At 50.4% G+C, this 22,425-nt stretch overlaps 1 protein-coding gene across 3 annotated transcripts in view; it reads left to right on the top strand.

Moving 5' to 3' along the window:
* coro2ba (coronin, actin binding protein, 2Ba) overlaps positions 1-22,425 on the top strand; it is a 174,987-nt gene that overhangs the window by 117,585 nt on the left and 34,977 nt on the right. For all 3 annotated transcript variants that reach the window (XM_068018131.1, XM_068018130.1, XM_068018132.1), the window contains exons 4-5: positions 18,514-18,663; positions 20,027-20,191. In XM_068018131.1, the coding sequence (XP_067874232.1) occupies positions 18,514-18,663; positions 20,027-20,191 (315 nt within the window). The remainder of the gene's footprint in view (positions 1-18,513; positions 18,664-20,026; positions 20,192-22,425) is intronic.

The raw sequence follows: 22,425 nt of genomic DNA, 5'->3' as shown, positions 1-22,425 counted from the left end.
AGTCTCAGACACCTCCACAGTCTCAGACTCTCCTCCGCAGTCTCAGACACTCCCCCGCAGTCTCAGACACCTCCGCAGTCTCAGACACTCCTCCACAGTCTCAGACACTCCTCCGCAGTCTCAGACTCTCCTCCGCAGTCTCAGACACTCCTCCGCAGTCTCAGACTTTCCTCCGCAGTCTCAGACACTCCTCCGCAGTCTCAGACTCTCCTCCGCAGTCTCCGACTGTCCTCCGCAGTCTCAGATTCTACTCCGCAGTCTCAGTCACTCCTCCGCGGTCTCAGACTCTCCTCCGCAGTCTCAGACACTCCTCCGCAGTCTCAGCCACCTCCGCAGTCTCAGACACTCCTCCGCAGTCTCAGACACTCCTCCGCAGTCTCAGACACCTCCGCAGTCTCAGACACTCCTCCGCAGTCTCAGACTCTCCTCCGCAGTCTCAGACACTCCTCCGCAGTCTGACTCTCCTCCGCAGTCTCAGACACTCCTCCGCAGTCTCAGACTCTCCTCCGCAGTCTCAGACACTCCTCCGCAGTCTGACTCTCCTCCGCAGTCTCAGACACTCCTCCGCAGTCTCAGACTCTCCTCCGCAGTCTCAGACTCTCCTCCGCAATCTCAGACACTCCTCCACAGTCTCAGACTCTCCTCCGCAGTCTCAGACACTCCTCCGCAGTCTGACTGTCCTCCGCAGTCTCAGACACTCCTCCGCAGTCTCAGACTCTCCTCCACAGTCTCAGACTCTCCTCCGCAGTCTCAGACACTCCTCCGCAGTCTCAGACTCTCCTCCGCAGTCTCAGACACTCCTCCGCAGTCTCAGACTCTCCTCCACAGTCTCAGACTCTCCTCCGCAGTCTCAGACACCTCCGCAGTCTCAGACACTCCTCCGCAGTCTCAGACATCTCCGCAGTCTCAGACTCTCCTCCGCAGTCTCAGACACTCCTCCGCAGTCTCAGACTCTCCTCCGCAGTCTCAGACACTCCTCCGCAGTCTCAGACACTCCTCCGCAGTCTGACTCTCCTCCGCAGTCTCAGACACTCCTCCGCAGTCTCAGACTCTCCTCCGAAGTCTCAGACTCTCCTCCGCAATCTCAGACACTCCTCCACAGTCTCAGACTCTCCTCCGCAGTCTCAGACACTCCTCCGCAGTCTGACTCTCCTCCGCAGTCTCAGACACTCCTCCGCAGTCTCAGACTCTCCTCCACAGTCTCAGACTCTCCTCCGCAGTCTCAGACACCTCCGCAGTCTCAGACTCTCCTCCGCAGTCTCAGACACTCCTCCGCAGTCTCAGACTCTCCTCCACAGTCTCAGACTCTCCTCCGCAGTCTCAGACACTCCTCCGCAGTCTCAGACATCTCCGCAGTCTCAGACTCTCTTCCGCAGTCTCAGACACTCCTCCGCAGTCTCAGACTCTCCTCCGCAGTCTCAGACTCTCCTCCGCAGTCTCAGACACTCCTCCACAGTCTCAGACTCACCTCCGCAGTCTCAGACTCACCTCCACAGTCTCAGACACTCCTCCGCAGTCTCAGACTCTCCTCCGCAGTCTCAGACACTCCTCCACAGTCTCAGACTCACCTCCGCAGTCTCAGACTCACCTCCACAGTCTCAGACACCTCCGCAGTCTCAGACACTCCTCCACAGTCTGAGACACTCCTCCGCAGTCTCAGACACTCCTCCGCAGTCTCAGACTCTCCTCCACAGTCTCAGACTCTCCTCCGCAGTCTCAGACACCTCCGCAGTCTCAGACTCTCCTCCGCAGTCTCAGACACTCCTGCGCAGTCTCAGACTCTCCTCCGCAGTCTCAGACTCTCCTTCGCAGTCTCAGACACCTCCACAGTCTCAGACACTCCTCCGCAGTCTCAGACATCTCCGCAGTCTCAGACTCTCCTCCGCAGTCTCAGACACTCCTCCGCAGTCTCAGACTGTCCTCCGCAGTCTCAGACACTCCTCCGCAGTCTCAGACTCTCCTCCACAGTCTCAGACTCTCCTCCGCAGTCTCAGACACTCCTCCGCAGTCTCAGACTCTCCTCCGCAGTCTCAGACACTCCTCCGCAGTCTCAGACTCTCCTCCACAGTCTCAGACTCTCCTCCGCAGTCTCAGACACCTCCGCAGTCTCAGACACTCCTCCGCAGTCTCAGACATCTCCGCAGTCTCAGACTCTCCTCCGCAGTCTCAGACACTCCTCCGCAGTCTCAGACTCTCCTCCGCAGTCTCAGACACTCCTCCGCAGTCTCAGACACTCCTCCGCAGTCTGACTCTCCTCCGCAGTCTCAGACACTCCTCCGCAGTCTCAGACTCTCCTCCGAAGTCTCAGACTCTCCTCCGCAATCTCAGACACTCCTCCACAGTCTCAGACTCTCCTCCGCAGTCTCAGACACTCCTCCGCAGTCTGACTCTCCTCCGCAGTCTCAGACACTCCTCCGCAGTCTCAGACTCTCCTCCGCAGTCTCAGACTCTCCTCCGCAGTCTCAGACACCTCCGCAGTCTCAGACTCTCCTCCGCAGTCTCAGACACTCCTCCGCAGTCTCAGACTCTCCTCCACAGTCTCAGACTCTCCTCCGCAGTCTCAGACACTCCTCCGCAGTCTCAGACATCTCCGCAGTCTCAGACTCTCTTCCGCAGTCTCAGACACTCCTCCGCAGTCTCAGACTCTCCTCCGCAGTCTCAGACTCTCCTCCGCAGTCTCAGACACTCCTCCACAGTCTCAGACTCACCTCCGCAGTCTCAGACTCACCTCCACAGTCTCAGACACTCCTCCGCAGTCTCAGACTCTCCTCCGCAGTCTCAGACACTCCTCCACAGTCTCAGACTCACCTCCGCAGTCTCAGACTCACCTCCACAGTCTCAGACACCTCCGCAGTCTCAGACACTCCTCCACAGTCTGAGACACTCCTCCGCAGTCTCAGACACTCCTCCGCAGTCTCAGACTCTCCTCCACAGTCTCAGACTCTCCTCCGCAGTCTCAGACACCTCCGCAGTCTCAGACTCTCCTCCGCAGTCTCAGACACTCCTGCGCAGTCTCAGACTCTCCTCCGCAGTCTCAGACTCTCCTCCGCAGTCTCAGACACCTCCACAGTCTCAGACTCTCCTCCGCAGTCTCAGACACCTCCGCAGTCTCAGACTCTCCTCCGGAGTCTCAGACACTCCTCCGCAGTCTCAGACTCTCCTCCGCCGTCTCAGACTCTCCTCCGGAGTCTCAGACACTCCTCCGCAGTCTCAGACTCTCCTCCGCAGTCTGACTGTCCTCCGCAGTCTCAGACACTCCTCCGCAGTCTCAGACTCTCCTCCACAGTCTCAGACTCTCCTCCGCAGTCTCAGACACCTCCGCAGTCTCAGACTCTCCTCCGCAGTCTCAGACACTCCTCCGCAGTCTCAGACTCTCCTCCACAGTCTCAGACTCTCCTCCGCAGTCTCAGACACCTCCGCAGTCTCAGACACTCCTCCGCAGTCTCAGACATCTCCGCAGTCTCAGACTCTCCTCCGCAGTCTCAGACACTCCTCCGCAGTCTCAGACTCTCCTCCGCAGTCTCAGACACTCCTCCGCAGTCTCAGACTCTCCTCCGAAGTCTCAGACTCTCCTCCGCAATCTCAGACACTCCTCCACAGTCTCAGACGCTCCTCCGCAGTCTCAGACACTCCTCCGCAGTCTGACTCTCCTCCGCAGTCTCAGACACTCCTCCGCAGTCTCAGACTCTCCTCCACAGTCTCAGACTCTCCTCCGCAGTCTCAGACACTCCTCCACAGTCTCAGACACTCCTCCGCAGTCTCAGACTCTCCTCCGCAGTCTCAGACACTCCTCCGCAGTCTCAGACACTCCTCCGCAGTCTGACTCTCCTCCGCAGTCTCAGACACTCCTCTGCAGTCTCAGACTCTCCTCCGCAGTCTCAGACTCTCCTCCGCAATCTCAGACACTCCTCCGCAGTCTCAGACTCTCCTCCGCAGTCTCAGACACTCCTCCGCAGTCTGACTCTCCTCCGCAGTCTCAGACACTCCTCCGCAGTCTCAGACTCTCCTCCGCAGTCTCAGACACTCCTCCGCAGTCTCAGAATCTCCTCCGCAATCTCAGACTCTCCTCCGCAGTCTCAGACTCTCCTCCGCAGTCTCAGACACTCCTCCGCAGTCTCAGACACCTCCGCAGTCTCAGACTCTCCTCCGGTCTCAGACTCTCCTCCGCAGTCTCAGACACCTCCGCAGTCTCAGACACTCCTCCACAGTTTCAGACACTCCTCCGCAGTCTCAGACTCTCCTCCGCAATCTCAGACACTCCTCCACAGTCTCAGACTCTCCTCTGCAGTCTCAGACACTCCTCCGCAGTCTGACTCTCCTCCGCAGTCTGAGACTCTCCTCCGCAGTCTCAGACTCTCCTCCGCAGTCTCAGACACTCCTCCGCAGTCTCAGACTCTCCTCCGCAGTCTCAGACTCTGCTCCGCAGTCTCAGATTCTACTCCGCAGTCTCAGTCACTCCTCCGCGGTCTCAGACTCTCCTCCGCAGTCTCAGACATCTCCGCAGTCTCAGACTCTCCTCCGCAGTCTCAGACACTCCTCCGCAGTCTCAGACTCTCCTCCGCAGTCTCAGACACTCCTCCGCAGTCTCAGACTCTCCTCCGAAGTCTCAGACTCTCCTCCGCAATCTCAGACACTCCTCCACAGTCTCAGACGCTCCTCCGCAGTCTCAGACACTCCTCCGCAGTCTGACTCTCCTCCGCAGTCTCAGACACTCCTCCGCAGTCTCAGACTCTCCTCCACAGTCTCAGACTCTCCTCCGCAGTCTCAGACACTCCTCCACAGTCTCAGACACTCCTCCGCAGTCTCAGACTCTCCTCCGCAGTCTCAGACACTCCTCCGCAGTCTCAGACACTCCTCCGCAGTCTGACTCTCCTCCGCAGTCTCAGACACTCCTCCGCAGTCTCAGACTCTCCTCCGAAGTCTCAGACTCTCCTCCGCAATCTCAGACACTCCTCCACAGTCTCAGACTCTCCTCCGCAGTCTCAGACACTCCTCCGCAGTCTGACTCTCCTCCGCAGTCTCAGACACTCCTCCGCAGTCTCAGACTCTCCTCCGCAGTCTCAGACTCTCCTCCGCAGTCTCAGACACCTCCGCAGTCTCAGACTCTCCTCCGCAGTCTCAGACACTCCTCCACAGTCTCAGACTCTCCTCCACAGTCTCAGACTCTCCTCCGCAGTCTCAGACACTCCTCCGCAGTCTCAGACATCTCCGCAGTCTCAGACTCTCTTCCGCAGTCTCAGACACTCCTCCGCAGTCTCAGACTCTCCTCCGCAGTCTCAGACTCTCCTCCGCAGTCTCAGACACTCCTCCACAGTCTCAGACTCACCTCCGCAGTCTCAGACTCACCTCCACAGTCTCAGACACTCCTCCGCAGTCTCAGACTCTCCTCCGCAGTCTCAGACACTCCTCCACAGTCTCAGACTCACCTCCGCAGTCTCAGACTCACCTCCACAGTCTCAGACACCTCCGCAGTCTCAGACACTCCTCCACAGTCTGAGACACTCCTCCGCAGTCTCAGACACTCCTCCGCAGTCTCAGACTCTCCTCCACAGTCTCAGACTCTCCTCCGCAGTCTCAGACACCTCCGCAGTCTCAGACTCTCCTCCGCAGTCTCAGACACTCCTGCGCAGTCTCAGACTCTCCTCCGCAGTCTCAGACTCTCCTCCGCAGTCTCAGACACCTCCACAGTCTCAGACTCTCCTCCGCAGTCTCAGACACCTCCGCAGTCTCAGACTCTCCTCCGGAGTCTCAGACACTCCTCCGCAGTCTCAGACTCTCCTCCGCCGTCTCAGACTCTCCTCCGGAGTCTCAGACACTCCTCCGCAGTCTCAGACTCTCCTCCGCAGTCTGACTGTCCTCCGCAGTCTCAGACACTCCTCCGCAGTCTCAGACTCTCCTCCACAGTCTCAGACTCTCCTCCGCAGTCTCAGACACCTCCGCAGTCTCAGACTCTCCTCCGCAGTCTCAGACACTCCTCCGCAGTCTCAGACTCTCCTCCACAGTCTCAGACTCTCCTCCGCAGTCTCAGACACCTCCGCAGTCTCAGACACTCCTCCGCAGTCTCAGACATCTCCGCAGTCTCAGACTCTCCTCCGCAGTCTCAGACACTCCTCCGCAGTCTCAGACTCTCCTCCGCAGTCTCAGACACTCCTCCGCAGTCTCAGACTCTCCTCCGAAGTCTCAGACTCTCCTCCGCAATCTCAGACACTCCTCCACAGTCTCAGACGCTCCTCCGCAGTCTCAGACACTCCTCCGCAGTCTGACTCTCCTCCGCAGTCTCAGACACTCCTCCGCAGTCTCAGACTCTCCTCCACAGTCTCAGACTCTCCTCCGCAGTCTCAGACACTCCTCCACAGTCTCAGACACTCCTCCGCAGTCTCAGACTCTCCTCCGCAGTCTCAGACACTCCTCCGCAGTCTCAGACACTCCTCCGCAGTCTGACTCTCCTCCGCAGTCTCAGACACTCCTCTGCAGTCTCAGACTCTCCTCCGCAGTCTCAGACTCTCCTCCGCAATCTCAGACACTCCTCCGCAGTCTCAGACTCTCCTCCGCAGTCTCAGACACTCCTCCGCAGTCTGACTCTCCTCCGCAGTCTCAGACACTCCTCCGCAGTCTCAGACTCTCCTCCGCAGTCTCAGACACTCCTCCGCAGTCTCAGAATCTCCTCCGCAATCTCAGACTCTCCTCCGCAGTCTCAGACTCTCCTCCGCAGTCTCAGACACTCCTCCGCAGTCTCAGACACCTCCGCAGTCTCAGACTCTCCTCCGGTCTCAGACTCTCCTCCGCAGTCTCAGACACCTCCGCAGTCTCAGACACTCCTCCACAGTTTCAGACACTCCTCCGCAGTCTCAGACTCTCCTCCGCAATCTCAGACACTCCTCCACAGTCTCAGACTCTCCTCTGCAGTCTCAGACACTCCTCCGCAGTCTGACTCTCCTCCGCAGTCTGAGACTCTCCTCCGCAGTCTCAGACTCTCCTCCGCAGTCTCAGACACTCCTCCGCAGTCTCAGACTCTCCTCCGCAGTCTCAGACTCTGCTCCGCAGTCTCAGATTCTACTCCGCAGTCTCAGTCACTCCTCCGCGGTCTCAGACTCTCCTCCGCAGTCTCAGACACTCCTCCGCAGTCTCAGACATTCCTCCGCAGTCTCAGACACCTCCGCAGTCTCAGACACTCCTCCGCAGTCCCAGACACTCCTCCGCAGTCCTAGACACTCCTCCACAGTCACAGACACCTCCGCAGTCTCAGACACTCATCCGAAGTCTCAGACTCTCCTCTGCAGTCTCAGACAGTTCTCCGCAGTCCCAGACACTCCTCCGCAGTCCTAGACACTCCTCCACAGTCTCAGACACCTCCGCAGTCTCAGACACTCCTCCGCAGTCTCAGACTCTCCTCCGCAGTCTCAGACACTCCTCCGCAGTCTCAGACACCTCCGCAGTCTCAGACTCTCCTCCACAGTCTCAGACTCTCCTCCGCAGTCTCAGACTCTCCTCCGCAGTCTCAGTCACCTCCGCAGTCTCAGACTCACCTCCGCAGTCTCAGACACCTCCGCAGTCTCAGACACTCCTCCGCAGTCAGACTCTCCTCCGCAGTCTCAGACACTCCTCCGCAGTCTCAGACTCTCCTCCGCAGTCTCAGACACTCCTCCGCAGTCTCAGACTCTCCTCCGCAGTCTCAGACTCTCCTCCGCAGTCTCAGACACCTCCGCAGTCTCAGACACTCCTCCGCAGTCTCAGACACTCCTCTGCAGTCTCAGACACTCCTCCGCAGTCTCAGACACCTCCGCAGTCTCAGACACTCCTCCGCAGTCTCAGACACCTCCGCAGTCTCAGACACTCCTCCGCAGTCTCAGACTCTCCTCCGCAGTCTCAGACACCTCCGCAGTCTCAGACACTCCTCCGCAATCTCAGACACCTCCACAGTCTCAGACTCTCCTCCGCAGTCTCACACACCTCCGCAGTCTCAGACACACCTCCGCAGTCTCAGACACTCCTCCGCAGTCTCAGACACTCCACCGCAGTCTGAGACACCTCCACAGTCTCAGACACTCCTCCGCAGTCTCAGACAGTCACCCGCAGTCTTAGACACTCCTCCTCAGTCTCAGACCCTCCTCCTCCGTCTCAGACTCTCCTCCACAGTCTCAGACACTCCTCCGTCTCAGACCTCCGCAGTCTCAGACACTCCTCCGCAGTCTCAGACACTCCTCCGCAGTCTCAGACTCTCCTCCACAGTCTCAGACACTCCTCCGCAGTCTCAGACACTACTCCGCAGTCTCAGACACTCCTCCGCAGTCTTAGACACTCCTCCTCAGTCTCAGACCCTCCTCCTCAGTCTCAGACCCTCCTCCTCTGTCTCAGACACTCCTCCACAGTCTCAGACACTCCTCCGCAGTCTTAGACACTCCTCCACAGTCTCAGACACTCCTCCTCTGTCTCAGACACTCCTCCACAGTCTCAGACACTCCTCCTCTGTCTCAGACACTCCTCCGCAGTCTCAGACACTCCTCCACAGTCTCAGACACTCCTCCTCTGTCTCAGACACTCCTCCACAGTCTCAGACACTCCTCCTCTGTCTCAGACACTCCTCCGCAGTCTTAGACACTCCTCCGCAGTCTCAGACACTCCTCTGCAGTCTCAGACCCTCCTCCTCTGTCTCAGACCCTCCTCCACAGTCTCAGACACTCCTCCACAGTCTCAGACACTCCTCCGCAGTCTCAGACTCTCCTCCTCTGTCTCAGACACTCCTCCGCAGTCTCAGACACTCCTCCACAGTCTCAGACACTCCTCCTCTGTCTCAGACACTCCTCCACAGTCTCAGACACTCCTCCTCTGTCTCAGACACTCCTCCGCAGTCTTAGACACTCCTCCGCAGTCTCAGACACTCCTCTGCAGTCTCAGACACTCCTCCACAGTCTCAGACACTCCTCCACAGTCTCAGACACTCCTCCTCTGTCTCAGACACTCCTCCGCAGTCTCAGACACTCCTCCACAGTCTCAGACACTCCTCCTCTGTCTCAGACACTCCTCCACAGTCTCAGACACTCCTCCTCAGTCTCAGACACTCCTCCGCAGTCTTAGACACTCTTGCGCAGTCTCAGACACTCCTCTGCAGTCTCAGACCCTCCTCCTCTGTCTCAGACCCTCCTCCACAGTCTCAGACACTCCTCCGCAGTCTCAGACACTCCTCCGCAGTCTCAGACACTCCTCCTCTGTCTCAGACACTCCTCCGCAGTCTCAGACACTCCTCCACAGTCTCAGACACTCCTCCTCTGTCTCAGACACTCCTCCACAGTCTCAGACACTCCTCCTCTGTCTCAGACACTCCTCCTCTGTCTCAGACCCTCCTCCACAGTCTCAGACACTCCTCCACAGTCTCAGACACTCCTCCGCAGTCTCAGACACTCCTCCACAGTCTCAGACACTCCTCCGCAGTCTTAGACACTCCTCCGCAGTCTCAGACCCTCCTCCGCAGTCTTAGACACTCCTCTGCAGTCTCAGACACTCCTCCGCAGTCTTAGACACTCCTCCGCAGTCTCAGACCCTCCTCCGCAGTCTTAGACACTCCTCCACAGTCTCAGACACTCCTCCGCAGTCTTAGACACTCCTCCGCAGTCTCAGACCCTCCTCCGCAGTCTTAGACACACCTCCGCAGTCTCAGACACTCCTCCGCAGTGTCAGACACTCCTCCGCAGTCTCAGACACTCCTCCGCAGTCTGAGACACCTCCACAGTCTCAGACACTCCTCCGCAGTCTCAGACAGTCACCCGCAGTCTTAGACACTCCTCCACAGTCTCAGACACTCCTCCATCTCAGACACTCCTCCGCAGTCTCAGACACTCCTCCGCAGTCTTAGACACTCCTCCTCAGTCTCAGACACTCCTCCGCAGTCTTAGACCCTCCTCCTCTGTCTCAGACCCTCGTCCTCAGTCTCAGACACTCCTCCGCAGTCTCAGACACTCCTCTGCAGTCTGTCACTAGGGTTTTTTTCTATTTGTTTGTGGCCTGTGGGTGTTACCGACAGGGCCAGCATTTGTTGCCCATCCCTTGAACTGAGAGACTTGCTCGGCCATTTCAGAGGGCAGTTAAGAGTCAACCACATTGCTGTGGGTCTGGAGTCACATGTAGGCCAGACCAGGTAAGGACAGCAGATTTCCTTCCCTAAAGGGCATTAGTGAACCTGATGGGTTTTTACAACAATCGACAATGGTTTCATGGTCCCCATTAGACTAGCTTTGTTTAAATTAAAATTTCACCATCTGCTGTGGTGTGATTAGCCTGTAGTATTAGCCTGGGCTCTGGATTACTAGGCCAGCGACTAAACCATCGCCTCTCCCATGTGTATGTGTAAAGGTTCTCTGATTTTCCCTTACTTCTCGCCTGGCCATCCCATGGGGGGAAAAAAATGGCAAGTCCATTATTCAGGGAAGAAACAAAGAACTTGCACTTATCTGGGTCAGAAGATTGTGGGTTCAAGTCCCACAAATTCTCTGGCTGGAATTTTACACCCCCTGCTGGAGCGGACTGGAAGCGGTGGGGCAGCGGGGGGAGGAGGGGTGTAAAATTAAGTGGGAGGTGAGGCCATTCCTGTCGCCTTCCCACCCCTGCTGCGATTTTACAAATGTACACTGAGAGTTAAACCCATCGGGAAGGATGAGGGGGGAGGAGGAGCGGGATTAATGAGGAAAGGTTACTCAAGAGGGCATTCGGTATTGGGAAGATATAAAGGGGTGTTTAACTTCAGCACAAAGCTCTGGTGAATACATTAATTAATGAACCATCCTCTGCCAGAAGGCTACTGAAGAGGCACCAGACTGAGGTTGCAGGAGTTTCTCAGTCGGACCAACGCGACACAGTTTCATTAACGCACGCAGCTGAAATGATAAAATCAGTCAAGCTGCCTGGACGAATGACATTTTCCCCCTGATGTCATTCCGCTCTACTAGACACTCTGCATCACATTTCACCCCTGACCTCCTTCCAACCAGCACTCAGAATTCTAACACAAAAAATGTGTTTTCAGAAATCACAGGCAAGTGAGTTAATGGTAACTCTGCTCGTCTGCTCTTTAAAACGGGTGGCCCCTGTGAGCTTTTGCTTGTAATGAGGATTTTGATGGCATGGATGTTGAGAGCAGTGGCCCTGTCTCTCTGTGCGAGCGCCTGGGATCACTTGCAACAGCCGGAGGGGTCAGGGAAGGAAAGGGAAGGGAGGGAGGGGTCAGTATCTTGTGTCTGCAGCATTTACAATAAGGATTTACATACAAACATACTAAGTTCACCGACAGGAAAAGACCACTTGATCCATCATCCACAGTATGGTGGCCTGAGTATTGGGACTACTTGTTCCCTCTTCCTCTCTCCAGCAGGCACACAAACAAACACACACACAAACAAACACACACACAAACACAAACACACACACACAAACACAAACAAACACAAACACACACACACACACACACATTCCCCACAGCCATGTATTCTCTTGGGAGAGGTTAAAAAAAAAGAGGAAAAACCCAAGGCCAATAAGGGAACAAATACTGTGTAAAATTCCCCCGCCAATCCCTTCAGGTGATTGACACCCGGTCCAGAGATCACACGCGCCAAACATTATCAGCAGCAGTACTGACCTTCCAGATGATGCAGTCTCTGCCCCCGTCAGGAAATGTTCCGGCTACTCTTGGACAACAACAACTCTTTATCTTTATATAGCACCAATGACGTAATACAATTTCCCAAGGCACATCACAGGAGCGTTACCAAACAAAATATGACACCGAGCCACAAAAGGAGACCAAAATCTTGGTCAAAGAGGGAGGTTCAGAGAGAGAGTCAGCGCCCACCACACGTCCTTGAAGATCACTACTCTCAGCTTTTATTTTGTAAACAAAAAAATTCCCCTTTCCCTTCCACAAATACTAACTCAAATGCCAGGGCCCCTCGCCCAGGTGACCACTGAGATAGTTTGACTGGGGGCAGGGGGTGGGGAGGGGACTCACAGCTTAGCCTGATCTTGTCCAGTTTTGAGCACCGGATACTGGATAGAAATCAAGAGCAGAAACACCTGGTTCATTTCTTCTTTTACTCCCACTTCCCAGGTGCAGAGACACTGAGGCCAATTTAGTAGCCTGAAGGCTGAGATGATTTAACCCAACAAGGGATTAAAGCTTGGACCCACACTGTGTGATGCCTTTACCCAGTGTTATATATTGTTATACTATCTGTAAAGCGCTAGGAACTAATTAGCTAGGAACTAATATGTATGTGCTAGTGTTCCAGTGAGACCACATTCATGACTGCACTGGAGAGTCAATTGACATGTAACAGGAAACCAGTATCAAGCAGTCCAACACCAGGAAGCATGGTGGCTTAATGATTAAACAAAGACTCCAGCCTTTCCAAGTTTAAAGTGTGATTATTTCCAACATATCAGAGCCAAAAAACAACCAGAAGACATAACACCGAGTCATTGTGAGAGCTTTCCTGCAGGGAGGGTTACACTCTTGCTAACCATATTTTAAAATGGATCCCACTTTCATTAAATACCAAGGATAAACGTTCCGGCGATATCTAATACAAAAGCCTTAGTTAGGCCGAAAGGCAGAACATATGGTGCCAGAACTTGCAATCACTGTAATTTAAAACATTCAAGATGCTCACAGGGCCTTTTAACGAATGCCGTTAGACTTTGCTCCCTCATACAACGTTCCCTAAATGTTGGAATGTACCTCTGTGCTGCTTCATGGCCTGTGAGAGTTGGTCAATGAGTGTGAGGCCTGGTATGTGATGAAGCTCATCGTGCTGCAGAATTGTTTCCCGTCCAACGCGCTTTAGAAGGTCATCATCAGGCTGTGGACAGTGAAACTCATGAACTTCCCATTTCTATCCCTTAAGTCAGGGATCTGCATCCTGCGGCTACAGAGCCAAATGCAGCTCTTTTAATATCTCATTTGCGGTTCTGGACATCTTCCAGTTGGGTCACATTATCATGAAAAAAAAACCTAAAAAAAAATTAAGTCAAGAAAAATAAGAGCCGTGTTTTTATTGCAGGGATAAGAAACTAGTCGTTAGGCTGCACTCTACAGTTTCAACTGATTGTTTCAATGAAAAACATCATCGTTCTCTAAATAAACCTGTTTGAGTGGTATACCTGCGCCATAGTTATAGATGATGCCTTTGGTTCGATGAACGGGTTTCATGGTTGCGATCATCATTGTTTCTAATATAGCTGAAATGATAAATTATTCTGAATGTGCTATTAGAAGCTTTTCTTTTATCATGAGAATCATTAGCCAAAGAATTGTCATAATTCTATGCATCTTAAGTCAAAGTTTGTTTTAAAAATGACTTTACTGACAAAATAACAGTTTAAAAATGATAATCAGAGTTAGATGTATTTTAATTTTTATCCTATTGATATATAAATTCAATATATGTATTTTATTTATTATACATGCAAATTATGTATTCTACCAGAGACACTTGGCAATTTGTCAAGTATTTGCATACGTTTTGTTTTTGCAGCTCCCAATTATTTTTATTCTAGGCAAATTTTTTTAAAAGGCTCTTTCTGTATAAACGGTGGCCGATCCCTGCATTCAGCATTGCTGACTCTCGTATGCTGCATTGTTTATTCTAAGATTGAAAACGCTCCCTGATTTCTCTCCCATATATCAGCTAACTATTGAGGTTAAAACAATATTTCTCCACTTTCTGTAATCCTAACTCTGAAGCATTTGCATAGAAATTCCCTAAATTAAGAACTGTTTTTAGTCTTATGTTTTCCAATTAGGTTTTGCAAAGTTCCAACATGCCAAGAGTAGCAGAACTCACATCCTTTCTTCTCTGGCTGTTCGTCACCTTAAGTCTTTTCTCCCACACACACCTCCCATCCCTCCTCTCCTGAAGACGTTGTTCCTTCGATGGGAGGTGGTCCCTCAGTCCTACAGCCCCTCATCCCTCAGAAAAATGGCCATTTGTCCTTTATGTGTGAGGTCGAACCCTTCTTTAGCTGAAGGCCTTGAAAATGACATGACTCCCGTTGCTTGGTTAGGTTCCCAGGGACGATGAATATCTCCTGTACACCCTGTAATATGTCCATTCGCAAGTCAGTTGATGGAGTCAAAATTGGAACCCCACAACAGCCCTCTCTAGGGTAAATCTTTAGTGGGTGCGGTAGTATAAAACAGGTGATATCGAGTTAACAGCCTGTCTTACATCCCTCCGGATTTTGATTCCCACTGAATTGTGACTCAATAAAGTGATGGAAGGTGTCGTTGACAGTGCCATTGGCACTTACTTATCAATAACCTGCTCACTGACGCCCAGTTTGGGTTTCGCCAAGGCCACTCAGTTCCTGACTTCATTACAGCCTTGGTTCAAACATGGCAAAAAAAACTGAATTCCAGAGGTGAGGTGAGAATGACTGCCCTTGACATCAAGGCAGCATTTGATCGAGTATGGCATCAAGGAGCCCTATCAAAACTAGAGTCAATGGGAATCAGGAGAAATCTCTCTGCTGGTTGGAGTCATACCAAACACAAAGGAAGATGGTTGTGGTTGTTGGAGGCCAACCATCTCAGTCCCAGGACATCACTGCAGGAGTTCCTCAGGGGACTGAACTAGGCCCAACCATCTTCAGCTGCTTCATCAATGACCTTCCCTCCATCATAAGGTCAGAAGTGGGGATGTTCGCTGATGATGGCACAGTGTTCAGCACCATTCACAACTCCTCAGATACTGAAGCAGTCTAAGTCCACATGCTGCAAGACCTGGAAAACATTCAGGCTTGAGCTGTTAAGTGGCAAGTAACATTCTCACCATACAAGTGCCAGGCATTGACCATCTCTAACAAGAGAGAATCTAGCTATCTCTCCTTGATGTTCAATGGTATTACCATCGCTGAATCCCCCACTATCAACATCCTGGAGATTACCATTGACCAGAAATTCAACTGGACCAGCCATATAAATACTGTGGCTACAAGAGCAGGTCAGAGGCTGGGAATTCTGCAGTGAGTAACTCACCTCCTGTCCCACCCTAAAGTCTGTCCACCCATCTACAAGGCACATGTCAAGACTATGATGGAATGCTCTCCACTTGCTTGGATGGGTGCAGCTCCAGCAACAATCAAGAAGCTCGACACCATCCAGGACAAAGCAGCCCACTTGATTGGCACCCCATCCACAACCTTAAACATTCACTCCCTTCACCACCAACGCACAATGGCAGCAGTATGTACCATCTACAAGATGCAGTGGAGCGACTCAACAAGGCTCCTTCAACAACACCTTCCAAACCCACGACCTCTACCAACTAGGACAAGAGCAGCAAATGCCTGGGAACACCACCACCTGCAAGTTCCCCTCCAAGCCACACACCATTCTGACTTGGAACTATATCGCTGTTTCTTCACTGTCACTGGGTCAAGATCCTGGAACTCCCTTCCTAACAACACTGTGGGTGTATCTACCCCACATGGACTGCAGCGGTTCAAGAAGGCAGCTCACCACCACCTTCTCGAGGGCAATTAGGGATGGTCAATAAATGCTGGCCTAGCCAGTGACGCCCACATCCCATGAATGAATAATAAAAACTATCACATGAATTTAAAATCCACCCATTCCCCCATCTTTCAGAAAGCTGATGTTATAATAGGTCAGTACGTCGTTGCAGTTTTGAAGCATTGTGTCGGCTAGGTTTATGGAGAATATCTTAAATATCTCACAGAAAAAGCAGATGGCGTCTAGTTCCAATCACTAGCCCTTTGCTGTGTTTGTCACTCTCACCTGGGATTGTAGAAGGCGATGCCACACCTGACCTCGGTCTCCTTAGGTTTGGGGATGGAAAGGGCTTCTGCCTCTGACCACTAGCCAGCTGGAAAGTGTGCATTTGTTGAAATTGGCTCATGATTTGATGTACTGTTTCCAACCAACTCTGACAGACCTTTCAGCAGCTTTGCCAAAACGTACTGTCCCGCTCTCATAGAGTCCTGGTTTTGAAAGGAGAGGAGAGTTCATTGTCATTTCAGCTCCATCACCTAGCCTTAGCTGTCTTGTCTGATGCCACTTTTGTTGGAAGTGTCAGTACTTTCAATGGTTGAATTTACTCTCCAATCTTTTTTCTTTTTCTTTTGGGCCTCCTTATCTCGAGAGACAATGGATACGCGCCTGGAGGTGGTCAGTGGTTTGTGAAGCAGCGCCTGGAGTGGCTATAAAGGCCAATTCTGGAGTAACAGGCTCTTCCACAGGTGCTGCAGAGAAATTTGTTTGTTGGGGCTGTTGCACAGTTGGCTCTCCCCTTGCGCCTCTGTCTTTTTTCCTGCCAACTACTAAGTCTCTTCGACTCGCCACAATTTAGCCCTGTCTTTATGGCTGCCCGCCAGCTCTGGCGAATGTTATATTCTCTCCAATATTTGCAATGTTATAGTGATCTGCCTAAGGACAGGCCCCCTGCTCATTACTCCGTGCCTTACCGTCTTGCACTTTCTTCTTCAGTTGCTCGCAGGAACTTCCCAATTTCAATAAGTTGTCGAATATCATCATTCTCTTTCTCCCTCTTGGTCTACATTCCTCTAATCTTCCTTCAATCATCTCCTTCAGCAACTTCTCATGCCTGAGAACATGGCCAATCCAACCTGGTTGCCTTTTCTTGGTGATATTCACTAACGATCCACCTGCCTGAGCACTTGCAATGAATGTGTTAAAATATTATGCAGAGGAACAGAGAAGCAAATGTTGGGGAATTTTCAGCCCAGCAGTGAATTATTTTCTCCTTTCTCCCAAATCACATTAATGTTTCACAAATATAATTTATTCTGTACAGTATATCTCTCAGGAGTAGCGATGTCAGTCTGCGGCCATGCCATATTGCCAGTCCTCCAACGCTATGGTTAGACTGTTCCAGTAGATCAGCTCTCTCCCCTCTATTTCTCTGCTGAGCTGCTGGATTGATGTATTTGCATTATGTACCTCCAAACAGAAGCAGAACATGTTCCTAATAACTTTGCAGGGGCCTATTTATAAAGCATGTGATTTGGAAGCAGTTTACCCCATGGATCAGGCCTGGCATCAGTCAGTAAGAGTGAGGAGGTGAGTTCCTGAAGCAGTCATTCCCTGAGACAAGTCAATTTTTTTCACGGAGTATTGAACTTGTGGGTTCGGAATAGGAATCAGCTGGAGATTATGGCAACAGCAGAAAGAGCAATATTGCCATCATTTGCCATTTTGTTAACCATTTACTGATTTTGTGTTTGGTTCACAGAGATAGGCAGGAGGAACCATTCTCCATCTCCCTTCTGTCCCAATGAATTTCACACATTAAACAATAACAACTTGCATTGATATGGAATCATTAACATAGTAAATCATCACAAGGTGCTTCACAGGAGCAATAATCAAACAAAATTTGACACAGAGTCAGATAAGGAGATAGTAGGACACGTGACCAAAATTTTAATGTCATAGAGTCATTACAGCACAGAAGAAGGCCATTCAGCCCTTTGAGTCCATGCTCGCTATAGCGCAATCCAGTCAGTCCCACTCCCCTGCTCTATCCCCATAGCCCTGCAAGTTTATTTTCCTCAAGTGCCCATCCAATTTCCTTTTGAAATCATTCATGGTCTCTGCTTCCACACCCTCAGAAGCAATGAGCTCCATGTCATTAGCACTCACTCTGTAAAAAAGTTCTTGAGTATTGCTGAAAATAGAGACATTTTGTCAAAGCTTTTCATCTTGTATTCATCAGGACAATTCGAAAGAAGGGAAATAACAAATTTATACTGTATGAGAAGAGAGTGCTGATTGATTGGCAAGAGGACTCTGATTGATAGAGGCGTTGACGTGGAGAAAACACCAATTGGTTTAGAGAGGGAACTACAGAGTTTGGAGCCTTGGTAGCTGAAGGCACGGCCGCCAATGATGGAGCAATGAAAATCAGAGATGCACAAGAGGCCAGAATTGGAGAAGCAGAGAGATCTCGGAGGGTTGAAAAATGGGGGTGGGCAAGAGGCCACAAGGGTTAGGTAGAGGTCAAGTTTAGGACCAATGGCAGGAAATGTTTCTTAATGGAAGGCATGATCAGAAGTTGGGACAGGTTTTGCGAGGAAGTAGGGTTGAGGCCAGAATATTGGACTCATTTTAAACAAAGAAGCCAGCTGCTGTAACAGGAAGATGGTAGAGTGGGCATTCGAGAAGGATGAGCTATAAGCGAGAGGAAGGCCTGTCTCCAGGTTGTGATGTATGGAATGCAATGGGCCATGCTTGATTAACAAACATTAGAAGATTCTATTGTTCTAGAATTATTGCTGAAATACCTTCATAAATGGAGCAGGAAGTTTACAGGAATCTCCCAGTGTGGGAGTTTAGCCTTGGATTACTCTGCGTTGGGTACAGTACAAATTCTAATTGGTCTCTCAGATGGACTCAGCTGATTGGCCCAATGGGTTTCTCTCGTCTCATATTTTATTAAAGACTTATCACACTGTGTCTTAAATGATTTATTTCATTATTGTTCCCAGGTGAGATTATGGGAGATTCCAGAAGGTGGCCTGAAGCGGAATATGACAGAATCCGTTCTAGAATTGTATGGACACAGTCGGCGAGTTGGCCTTATTGAGTGGCACCCCACAACCAATAATATTTTATTTAGTGCGGGTTATGACTATAAGGTAAAAGATTCCATGCGTTACCTCTCCCTCTTCTGATCTGGGATATATCTGTTGCTCTATGTAAAGATCATACTGAGGGAGTGCTGCACTGTCAGAGGTGCCGTCTTTCAGATGAGACGTTAAACTGAAGCCCTGTGTGCCCTCTCAGGTGGATGTACAAGATTCCATGGGACTGTTGGCAGAAGAGGAAAGCTGGTCTCCCCAGTGTCCTGAGCCACATTTATCCCTGGTCATTTATCACATTGCTGTTTGTGGGAGCTTGCTGTGCACAAATTGGCTGCCATGTTTCCTACATTACAACAGTGACTATACTTTAGAAGTAATTCATTGGTTGTAAAGCAATTCGGGGCATCCCGAGGTTATGAATGGCACTATATAACTGCAGGTCTTTGCTGCATTTATCACATGCTCGAAGCCGCGGAGTGCTTTACAGCCAATGGATTATTTATGAAGCGCTGCCTTTGTGTTATGTGATTAAATATGACAGCCATGGCATTGGGGCAGAGCAATGGGAGCTTTACCTTGTATGTACCTAGTGCTGTATCTGTCCTCAGACAGTTCTACCACTCCACGGTGCTATCTGGGCCATACTGGAACTTTCTGTGGCACCTCAGGGGCACAGAAGCACTGGCAATACCAAGCGTCTCTGGTAGAATTGTGTGTCCAAATGATTGATCACTTTGTGAAATTGAAACGAGTCATGGAGAATTAGGCCCTGCCCTTTTAACCCGAGACCAGAGTACGAAGCCAGCATACTGATGATAGGAGAATCTCCTCTGGCGTCTTATACTACATGTGTTGGGTATTCTAATTCGAGTGGGCATAAACCTGTTGCAGATTGCCATAATTTGATGCTAATTGGCAACCTCACTCAGCATAGCCACCGATTGTTGTGGTAAATGGAAATTGTCTCATTGGCTCTTCTGAAATTGATACTGAGGCACGTTGTCAAGGTGGAGACAAGGCAGCTTTCCTTTGCTTCAAGCTATTGTAGACTCGGTGATACCATGTCTGAAATCGTAAACCTTCCTTTCTTGTGCACTGACACCTTTTACTGGATGAGCATAAACCTCCCAACAAAAAATATTGGAAACAAGGAGAGAAATTCTCCCTGATCCAAAAGTGCAGCAAAAACTCAGGGAGGGATGGGGAACACAGTACAAAAGATAGAATCAATAGCCAATTTTAAAATCTAATCAATGCCTGATAAAGTCTGGGGAAAATCTCAGCTGTAAACAACGTGAGTATAACGGAAGATGTCAAGACATGTTTGTCAACTAAGTCAAGTTGAGGCACTGAAGTCGTTTGTGTATGAGACAAAGATGATGATGCGCAAATCAATATAACCACTTTATTTTCCTAGATCCTGATCTGGAACCTAGACACTGGCGAACCTGTAAAGATGATAGACTGTCATTCAGATGTCATCCTCTGCATGTCCTTTAACATAGACGGAAGCCTGTTTGCTACCACCTGCAAGGATAAGAAGCTGAGAGTCATTGAGCCACGATCTGGCAGAATACTACAGGTAAATAACTGAATGTTTCTTTAGAAAAACAGAATATATTTTAAGTGGTGAGAAACTGTTAAATGTTGGTGTTCAGAGGGATTTGGTTGTCCTCGTACAGGAAACATTGGAAGTTAAAATGCAGGTGCAAGTAGGACTTTGGAAGGGAAATGGTATGTTCGGCTTTGTTGAAAGAGGATTGGAGTACAAGAGTATGGACATTTATATAGGGCTTTGTGAGACTAAACTTGGAGTACTGTGTACAGTTTTGGTCTCCATATCTAAGGAAGGATATACTTGCCTTTCAGGGGCTGCAACGAAGGTTCACAAAATTAGTTCCTGGGATAAGAGGATTGTCCTATGAGGGAGAGATTGAGTGGAAGGGGGCCTATACTCTCTGGAGTTAAGAAGAAAAAAAAAATTGAAGCATAGAGATTTTGGGATGGCTTGACAGGGTTGATACTGAGAGGCAGTTTTCCTGGTTGGAGAGTCCAGAGCTAGGAGCCACAGTCTCAAGATAAGCGGGTGGCCATTTTGGACTGAGATGAGGAGAAATTTCTTCACTCAGAGGGTGAATCTTTTGGATTCTTGACCCCAGAGAGCTGTGGCTGCTCAGTTGTTGAGTCTATTCAAGGCTGAAATAGATTTTTGAACTCCAGGGGAATCAAGGGATATGAAGATCGGGCGGGAAAGTGGAGTTGAGGTCAAAGATCAGCCATAATCTTAATGAATGGCAGAATAGGCTCAAGGAGCCGAATGGCCTACTCCTACTCCAGTTTCTTATGTTGTTATGTTTTGGCACCGTGCAATGCTTTGTTCTCTCCTGACAGGAGATTTATGATAAGCAACGTACAAAAGGAGTTCAATTGTCAGTGACTCAGTACTGATACAATTGAAAACAGTGACAACCTGTGACTGAGAGAACACCCAACACCCTCACCAAAAAGTCAGCCTTGTTCACTGGTGGTCGCAAACCAGTGTTGAACATGACGTTTACTTTTAGGAGGAGAAAATGGGAACCATCAGCTGCTTAAATCCTTGATCCCCTTACTAGTGTTGATCCCCAAAGGCTATTTATATTTATTCTATTTTCTCCCCTCCTGTCCGAAAGGAGAGATAAAGCAGCCTTCTGGTACTTTGATTGAGTGTTTATTTTCATGGACATTTAAGTGTGAGCCATGACATTCTGATTCAGAGGGACTTGAACCCATGACATTCTGATTCAGAGGGACTTGAATCCATGACATTCTGCCTCAGAGGGTCTTGAACCCATGACATTCCGATTCAAAGGGACTTGAACCCATGACATTCTGATTCAGAGGGACTTGAACCCATGACATTCTGATTCAGAGGGACTTGAATCCATGACATTCTGCCTCAGAGGGACTTGAACCCATGACATTCCGATTCAAAGGGACTTGAACCCATGACATTCTGATTCCGAGGGACTTGAACCCATGACATTCCGATTCAAAGGGACTTGAACCCATGACATTCTGATTCAGAGGGACTTGAACCCATGACATTCTGATTCAGAGGGACTTGAACCCATGACATTCTGATTCAGAGGCGACACTGCCACCCGTTAAGCTGAGAAAATCAGTACGGATGTAGCATACAATGACAGTAAATTGAATAATTATTTGGTGCCAAAGATCTCTGGATTTCATGGTGCAGCGAAGCCTTCTGACGTGAACCTCACTACACCAGTATGAGAAAAGCCAGACTCAAATCCCCGCTGAAGATGGCTTTGCCAAAAAATAGCAAAAAAAAATTTAACAGATATTCACTTGTTAAGATTAGCTCCGTTGCCAAGGAGATATCCCTAGCAACACCTGCAGGGCTGTCGGCCCTTGTTTTCTTGACAACTTTTCTGTGTGGAGTTTTTGTAGAGTGGCTTTTTCGTTCGTAAAGCTAGCCAATACAGACAGCTTCGGAATCTGTAGCGGTCATTCTTCAACGTCACTTCTGTTCAAACTAAAAATATTTTTGTTTTTAATTTTTTTTCATCTGGTATACACTGCCTGACAGAGCGGTGGAAGCAGATTCAATAGTAAGTTGCAATAGGGAATTGGATATATACTAGAAATGGAAAAATATTCAGGGCTTTGGGTAAAGAGTGGGGGGGAATGGGACTAATTGATTACTCTTTGAAAGAGCCAGCACAGACATAATGGGCTGAATGGCCTCCTTTTGTGCTATCACACTGTAAGGAGTAATTTTTTTTAAAACTTGTTGGATGGGAATCCCACAGG

The sequence above is a fragment of the Heterodontus francisci genome, chromosome 38, assembly GCF_036365525.1.
Source record: "Heterodontus francisci isolate sHetFra1 chromosome 38, sHetFra1.hap1, whole genome shotgun sequence".
In the NCBI taxonomy this organism is placed as follows: domain Eukaryota; kingdom Metazoa; phylum Chordata; class Chondrichthyes; order Heterodontiformes; family Heterodontidae; genus Heterodontus; species Heterodontus francisci.
The sequence above is the reverse complement of the archived record's forward strand: the minus strand, read 5'-3'. Positions and strand labels throughout refer to the sequence as shown.